The sequence below is a fragment of the Phycodurus eques genome, chromosome 22, assembly GCF_024500275.1.
Source record: "Phycodurus eques isolate BA_2022a chromosome 22, UOR_Pequ_1.1, whole genome shotgun sequence".
Classification (NCBI taxonomy): Eukaryota; Metazoa; Chordata; class Actinopteri; order Syngnathiformes; family Syngnathidae; genus Phycodurus; species Phycodurus eques.
Window position 1 is genome coordinate 3,410,029 of NC_084546.1, and position 9,182 is coordinate 3,419,210.

At 39.4% G+C, this 9,182-nt stretch overlaps 1 protein-coding gene across 1 annotated transcript in view; it reads right to left on the reverse strand.

Annotated features, from left to right (window-relative positions):
• Nucleotides 1-7,988, reverse strand: part of pcloa (piccolo presynaptic cytomatrix protein a) — a 34,936-nt gene extending 26,948 nt beyond the window's left edge. The window contains 2 exon segments of the mRNA XM_061668455.1: nt 2,208-2,304; nt 7,778-7,988. Of these exon segments, the coding sequence (XP_061524439.1) occupies nt 2,208-2,304; nt 7,778-7,988 (308 nt within the window).
• Between the last annotated feature and the right edge of the window lie 1,194 nt (nt 7,989-9,182).

Genomic DNA, 9,182 nt, shown 5'->3' on the forward strand with positions numbered 1-9,182 from the left:
CGCGGCACCCCCGGGCTGCCTGCCGTGCGCCCTTGACATCGTCGCGGCGAGCTGCTTCCGCTGCTCTTCGCTCAGCTTCGCCAGGTCCACCGGAGCCCCGCCGGGGACCCGCACGAAGCCGCCGGCCCCGTCGGGTGCCAGCCCCTCGGGTAGCCCCTGCAGCGGGCCTTCCGCTCCTCCTTCTAGACTCGCCTCGTTCCCCATGATGCGACCCCTCCCGTATCCGTCCTGGATCGATGCGCCGCCGCGACCCGAGCCCTCCTGGCGGCGCGGCTTTTAGCTCCGAAATGCGCAGCGGAAACGGCCTGGTTGCATCGCACACGGATTGTATCCGTTTAATGGCTACTTTCCCTCGGAGAGCTGCCGTACCACTGCCGTGTGGTTGCTGCTCCGTAGCGCATCTCTGCAGCTTTACACACCAGCTACCAGCTCTCCGTGACTGGGGGTCGTCCGTTTCACTCCCTGGGCAGCCTCTCAAGGCGACATCCGGATGTCATTTCAAAATAAAACCTACATTAAGTCGCATTTATGTATATTTTTACAGCCAATCTAAGGGCTACACAGTAAAGAAACATATAATAGCTCCAGTAATTTTATTTTCAAATCGCATGACCAACCCAAATAAACATTACGATTGAAGATACGGACCACTTCCGTCTTCTTCCTGGAAACACTTGTCAGCTTGACGCACCCTGTGCTGATTGCGCATGCGCGATCTCTGACAGGTGCACTGCATTCTTCAGTGGAGCAAAATGTGTCGTTAAAGGGAAATAACTCGTACAAATGCATGAGAACGAGGCCCATTAATGTTTAAGGGTGTGAAATATTGGACGGCACTGCAAAATAGTTCATGTGCAGTCAATATAAAGTCTCAAGTGTGTGTGCAAAAAAAGCGGATATCACATAAGAGCCAGGGAAGTGCAATAAAGCAAAATGTCAAAAGTGACAGCATATCCACAGTAGAGATAATACACAGTAGCTGTAGAGGATGACTCATATTATGAATAATAATTCAGCGCCTTGGCTTGGATGAGGGCGTGCAATTGAACGTGTCACCGCTCGCGATGACAAAAATATATTTATGTGCAGCACAATCTCGATGAATTCCCAATCTCCTCTGAAAATGAGATTCCTTTAATCACACAGTGACGGGCATTCATAAAACAATGCGGTGAAATCATATTTCACATCCAGAGAAGATTACAGCACAAACAACACAAAGCGCCAGCTCAACTGAGCATCAAGCGGATGTGATGCAACACGACACGGAAGGAACGCTCATTTGATGCGTGTGTGTGTGTGTGCGTGTGTGTGTGTGTGTGTGTGTGTGGAGCTGCAGGACACACGTGTCCTGCATGCATGAACGCAACACACCACGCTCGAGACCTTCAGAGCCCCGAAGGAGGCCGCACTGGCTGACTAGTCTACGTCTAGTTATTACCGCTGCCAAATGTGAAAAACGGTCCAGGGATGAATACAAGTTCTATTGCTCTGTGTTCAATTTGTTCGGTCTTCGAGGTGGGAATCGGCTGTCAGAGCGTAGTAAAAGTCCATTTTGTGTGGCCATTATAGCATAAAACGCCACGACATTGGCATGCTAACAAGTCGCCTGCTGCGCCGTTGAAGTTTACTGTCATACTCAACATGGAACAAATCCAATTACGCTTTGGGCATTCAAAACAACCACACTGCTTTATACGAAAGTCCATTAGCTTAATGCTGACACACATTGCGAAACGCCATAGACGGGTTAACGAAACTAGCATTGATGGCGCGGTTCTGTCAGCAAAGGATAAAAAATACTCTATGTAAAACAAATCTGAAACAAGTACAGGAACTATAGCTGGATTACTTTAGTATCAGCATTGTATCATAAAATTGAATTTTTAGTATTGCAGTATTGATGCTTCAGGATCAAGCCAACCTTTCTGCTCGCACAATTTATCAACTAAACATACGGAACTGGATGATGTTACCAGCTAACTGCGACTACTCGACACACTACTGTGTGAGTGCGTGTGTGTGTGTGTGTGTGTCCGTGTAACATGACTCTGGTAACCCGATAACAAACACCGCACGCTGTTCATTAAATTTGAATAGCCCCAATGTGACAAAGAAGAAACTGAAAGATTCAGACATATATGTTTGTAAACCGTATGTCTTTCAATCACAACAAACGAAAAGGTTACAATCTTAAACTTACATACCTGGGACTCCCGACAGGCTTGCATATGTGTGGATATCCGTGCGGCGACTCCCGGGAGAGGGCGAGCGCGATCCCTGCCGCATTGTGGCGGAGCCTCGCTCATCCCCATTAGCGGCTAATTCCGCCCTCGTCGTCGCCCGCCAGTTTCTGTCCCTAAAAATAAAGTGACGTTAGAAAGGAGGCTTCCGGTTTAACTTGACTCCACACGGCTCGCGGCACGAAAGTCAACAGCGGCACGTGACGGTAAGAAAATGAGGTGAACAGGAAGTCGTACTGAGAGGCGTCCCTAATCCTCTTTTATCCTGAGGCCAATCACACACCTCTAATCTGTTTTCTTGTGCACTCGCTGCATTCATCCCATTACTGAGGGTCAACTTGATATACAGTAAAGGTTTATATATGTATTTGTTTGCCTGCCAGCGATTGCCGATTCTACACGTGACCTCATCGATACGGCTAATATCGCTGAACCATTATTTTTAAAAAATATATAATTTTAAAACAAATTTAAATCCACTTTTGATTTTTTTTTTTTTTTTTATTTTTTTTTTTAAACGCATGTTTTGGTTTGTGCAAATGGACATGGGTCAATATGTAAAATATATACATATATATAAATGAAGAAATAATAAGAATAAAACAATAATAAAGTCATATTTGTATACAAGCAAATCATAAAAATCAAGAAATATAAAAACTCAAATGATAATAAAAATAAAATGCTAATAGTTAAACTAAAATAGTAGTGAAACTTAAATTATAATAAAAATAATTGAAATAAAATATAAGATAATATAAATAAAATAAACGTTGGAAATAAAATAAAAATAACATTCTAATTCAACTAAAAATTAATTAACTGAAAATAACTATTTTTCATAACATTACAGTAAAAATAGTCATTGAAAAATATAAAATAATATAAAATAAGAATCAAAATAAAATAGTCGAGTGAAGTTAATTTTAAGGTAACATGTAGCATGTTGTACCTTTTTTTAGAACAAAAAAATAATCTGTAATTTCTTTAGGTTGAGATACAGTCTGTATGATCTTGTTGCTAATGGGCAAATACAATCAAACTGTGAAAAATATTGTGAATTTCTCAGGAAATATCGCACGATTCCACATTTCCTCGTTGTTGATGCGTTTACGATATTTTCTTTAAGAACTCAAGGAAAATCAATCTCACCAGTAAATGATGTGCTCCTCTTCCACGTTGACTCTCTCAGGGGATTATGAGCTGCCATCTGACTGGCTGATCCCGACGAAGAGGCTGTACAAACAAAACAAATACTCGGCGTGAGTGAGTGAGTGAGTGAGTGAGTGAGTGAGTGAAGCAGCCTCCTCAAAGTTCATGAATTATTAACCCCTGCTACCTGTTGTCACCACTGTGGGTGCGTCATCGCGTCCCCGGCGGCTTACGCCAATGACTCACACGCCTGCGAGAGCGCAAAAACGTCTGCGCATTGTGATGCTGACAAGAGTTGGGGACAAAAATACACACACAGCCGCACAAACCTCTCCCTCCAAGAAATACATGCGTATATACTACCTTAATACAGTACAGTATATGCCACTGGGCAGCTGGATTCCCCACAATCCATGCATTCCAATGCACGAGTGGACAAAAGCACAATTGGAGTGTAGTTACGCCCCCTAGTGGTAATGGTGGTCAATTACAGTTACTGTATACAGTATTCAATATTGCATTGTGTATGTGTTTGGATTCTTTTTTTCCATTTTTCTCCTCCTATACATTCAAGTGAATGAGAATTAAGATTTATAATGTAAGATTTAATTAAAATATAAGATTTAATTATAGCTACATACATTTTTTTTTTTTTTTTTTTTTACACGTCAGTTATGTGCCAATTCAATTTATTTTCATTCAAATAACAGACTAGAAAATGTTTCGAAAAGGTACCTTGTAATGTAAATCGCAAATTCAAAATTGTATTGGCGTTACAATTTCATTAATTCAATTTTACGGGGAAAAAAAACCATCACATTTCGAAGACTTTTTAAAAACATTTCCCTAATTTTCTCGGTGAGTAATTCAAAAAAATTCCAACGAGGACGTGCTTATCTCTTTTTATTATTTAATCGAATATTATTGACAAATTCCAAAATTTCTTGAATTCACAATTTTTGTATCTATCCATGAATCTTCTAAAAAATGCATGTTTTCTTTCTCAGTGAAGAATGCTCTGAAATTAGAATTGCTGGACCTTATTGGAGGTCGTGTCGCGGGAGGGATCCATAATATGGAACTTTATAGCAATAATATGACTTTTAACAGTCTATTAATATTACAAAATTACAATACAATCGAGAGGGGTGCATAAAGAAAACCTTTAGTCTTGACTGAAATGTCATTTTACCCAGCCCTATTGGTTGCCATGGCAGCATCTGCCACTCACCTGCAGGGCTCCTAATGAGGAGCATGACTGACAGATTGGACGACTTGTGACGTCAGCAGCATGTCGGCTCATAATGTCCGGACCTCGGAGACCCCCGATGCCCCGGAGGAATTCACCTTTAAAAAGATCATAATGTTTAGTATTGGTGAGGTTTTAATGCAATATTGTGTTTACTGTTGTAGGAAACAGGTTCATGGAGAGCAGCATTCAAGGACGGTTGCCATGGCAGCAAGAACAGTTTATTTAGTGCCGAAATCCACCTGATTGTGCCACTTGAATCGTTCCAGCACACACCCAGCAATAACATAAGTGATGGGGGATTGTGGCTATTTTTATCTTTCAAGGAAATGTACCACTTGTTGGTTTAGACTGAATTGTCGCGCATGCGCAACACTGACCTCAATCACAAACCAAATCATGCCCGTATTTACAAATAAATAAAATAAATAAACGTGCATGAATGAGCTAATTTAGCCAAATTCAACAACAATGACATAAAATTACAATTTGGAATTACATTTTCAGACATTTTCAGCAAAACTGCAGACGTTGTCTTCTTCTATGCCGTATATTCTGTTGGAGTCGCTACCGCCACCATCTGGTCGGCGGCACTAACACACCGTATAAAAGAACGCTTTTTAAAAAAAATATATTTTATTTGTTTTACTTTTTACCGTGCAAATTAAAGCGGAAATAAAGTTACATTTGCACACGCATTTACGTACTTAAAAAAAAAGAAGGGCTACAAATCAAACGTTAAATTATCTCACTTCTCAGGTGAGGAATCGGGACACAGCTGTTTCTAATGGCAACGTAGCAAGGACGACAGGTGTGACGTGTGACGCGGAGCTCCATTCGTTGCTGCCGACTAACGGTAGGAAGTGCAAATAACAGATTAAACATCACCGTTTTTGCCTTTATTTAGCGGTGGAAAAGCGGAGGTAAAACAAATAATGTGGGCATGAACGCAATCTTTAATCAAACTATGTAGCTGCCAAACACCACCGCGGTTGCTAACGGTAGATAATTGCTAACGCTAGCTAAACGCCACGGAAGTCAACAAACTCGGAACGGAACTTGGATATTGACGAAATCAATAACGACCCAATAAGACGTTAAGATAAGAGGTTTTTGGTTTTTTTTGCTTACCAGTAGAGTGATAAACCCACGTATTACTTTTTTTCAAATGAAGAAAACGTAAATGTTGTCTTTGAAAAACAATTTGTACCAGACACATCGGGTTCATATTATTATGATTAATTTCTATTAAATACATTTTAGATTAATAATAATTTCTATTAAATACCTGCATTTTATTATTACTATACACTTAAATTATACTCAAAGATACGTTACAAATAAATTTTTTTTTTTTTTTTTTTTTTTTTTTTAATACGAACAAGGTAGCAAAAATTCCCCCAAAACTGACTCATGACTCAATTAAAGGTGTTAAAAGTGTCGCATTGCACAAGCAAGAAGCATATTGACATCATTTGCTTCCTCTAATTCAGTGGTTCTCAAATGTTTTACACCAGGTACCAGCAAATATAACAACAACAACGATCAAAGTACCACCATCATGATAACAGATGTCATGGGGAAGGAAACCAAGGACACTGACTTGATTGTTGTTTTGTGTACTCTCCAGGCACAAGCAGAAACATGCAGTCCAGAAGAACAGAGTGTTGTCTCCAAGTCGAACAGCACCTGCCCTGTGACGAGGTGCCACAAATCGCGACATGCTCCACTTTTCCACATTAGCACTTGCATGCTCTTCAAAATGTAGATTTTATTTGGGCAAAAAACAAATATTGTATTTTATTTAGCATGTTCCTCCACATTAAAAACAAAAAGAGGTACACCTGTTTGAAGCAGTATGAATTTTTGGGATTGAAAATGACATTTGGCATCGCATAAAAAGATGTATTGACGGTAAAAGAGATTGCATAGAAAAAATACAGACTACAAAAATACTGTTATACTGTATTTTTATGTCACGATGAGTTTCGTAATGTAAGTCTTCAGATTGGCCCTTCATGTGCACCTTTTTTTTCAGTGACAATCAGTGTTTTTATTTTTTTTTTCAGTGTTCCGTTGCTGGGTTTCAACTTTGTTTTACCTTTTGTAAAAAAAAAAAAAAAAAAAGCCCATTTCAACTAAACTAAGATTTAATATTCGAATCATTTATTTGTAATTGTTTACAGTACTTCTGTGTGGAATGTGGGCATCTACACATGCGCGTTGTTTCATGCATTCTGTGTAAACGCAGTGATATCAGATAGGTCACTTGAAAATGTGCTGGAGATGGAAATTAGTCCAAATTTGGTGGTGAACAGGAGAGGGCGCTACTCGCGTCTCACAGCCCTGAAGGGAAGTTGAAACTAAAAAAAAAAACGGAACACGAGAAAGACCGACACAAAATCATGTAAAAAAATAATATATAAAAATACGGTTACTATTTTTTTTCCTAGTGAAAATGTTTTTTTTACATGACTATTTTACTTTCATCTTTAATCTATTTTCATCATATTGGAAACAATCTTGAAAGTTTAAAACGTTTTATCCCCAAAGTAGACAATTTTATTTTCCTATATAACTAAATAATATACCACGATACTCGTATTACGACTATAATATTGAACATATGCTACTTAAATTTTGTAGTCATGACTGATTTTGCAACTTTTGTTTTTCCACATAATATTCCGACTTTAATCTCAACTATACAACTGTATTCTCAACTAATCTCAAACTCATGATTTATTTTTTATGAAATGCCCCTATTCTCATATTTCCAATTTCATCTAAAAATATGCAACTTTTTACAACTATTTTTTTTAAATAGTAAAATTTAAGTCGAGTATTACCTATATTTATGTAAAAAAAAACAAACAAAAAAAACAAGCATTTCTGTGCAATAACTTGCTCAACTGTAATAATTAGTTTTACTGCACCCTCGCCGAGTTTAAAATTGTCATTACTGTGCCAGCTTCCTCCCGTAAGAGTTATGTTAAAGAACCAGAATAAAGAGTTCAGGCAAAATGTGCTCTCGTTATAATCAGGCTTTTATTTTGTTTTGCAGAGTAGATGTTAAGTGGCAGACATCACACCAAAAAACAAACAGAAACAAAACCCAAAGAAAGCAGCTTACAAGTTGGATGACATGGACTGTCTCCTTGTCGCTGCATGTTCATGTTCTTCTCTTGTTCAGCAGGTACAGGATCTTGGTGGCCAGGGTTGTTCTCCTCCTCGGGGTTTGTACTGGGGAAGAAAAGAAAAAGCAGGTGAGCGCTCAAACGTATATCCTGAGCTTGTTCGCAGCTGACGTCATCTCTCAGCATGTTGGACAGCAAGTTGATCATGACGCCATGTTTCCTGCACCAGCAAACACTTTGCCCCCACTAGCTTAGCAACATGCACTACCCAAATATCTTGCCCCACTACCTTAGCGACGCCATAGACACGCGGCTCAAAGTATCTATAATGTCTATGTTCACAGCGCTCGACTCGCTCTTTTCCGGTTTCCGTTTTTGCGATGTCCTGCTTTTGTACGTCGCGTCGTCTCTAACTTTAGAGGTTTTCAAAATAACGAGCTCATTTTATAAAAATGTAGATGGTACCGATATTTCTGTTTAAAAAGGAGTGAGGAGTAAAACTAAAAAGTCGCCACAAAAATAAATACAGATCCCTGAAAAGTCGACTTGAGTGCAGTAGGTTACTTCCCACCTCTGAAGAGTGCAAACATTTGAGTTGGTGGATGAGGGCGACGCAATGCCGTCGCTCAGCTTGCTGCAGGAAACAAAAAAACCCATCAAGTAATTAGTTGCATCTTAAATTGGTTTCCGCTGACGACGTCATCCTGTGTTTTTTTTCCCCAAAAACTTTATTTAACAATGAAGATCGCAAACAAATTAAATAAGATCGTAACACTGCACGAAGACCGAAAAACCTGAGACGATTGGTGCACAACTATAAACAGAGCAGCGAGAGCGTTTCTAACTCAGTCCTCCTGAAGAGTCTCAGTCCTCAGAGTATTCTCGTAAACCACCCGACTATCCTGGGATGGTCTTTATGAATATAAATAGCGTATAAAGTGAGGATTGAACTCACCGGAACCTGAAATGTATTTTATTGAATCGTATTTGTCTCAGTTAGCTACAAATACTTCTTTAATAGACGTCATCCTTGGACCAGCAGGCTGTATCTGCTCCATGTAGCCACAAGGTGGCGGCATTCCATAGCAATTTTGTGTCGAGCCCTTTTTAGCACTGTCTCATTGCAAGACAGTCCACCCTAAAATAAAAATACAAATTCCGTCCACGCTAGGTCATGAACATGTATCATCTTAAAGTATGGCAGAAATATGAGAGAAAACATTGACTTGTTTGTAACAGAGATGTTTATTTAGACAACCGAATGCATGCCATAAAGAATTGTGTTACAGCAGCTGCAGTCTCTTTCAGTGTTCAAACTGAAAACTTTTTGTTGTTGTTCTTCTTTGGGGGGTGGGGCAGCTCATAATGCCTTGCCGTTGTTATTTAACAACATTATCGTTG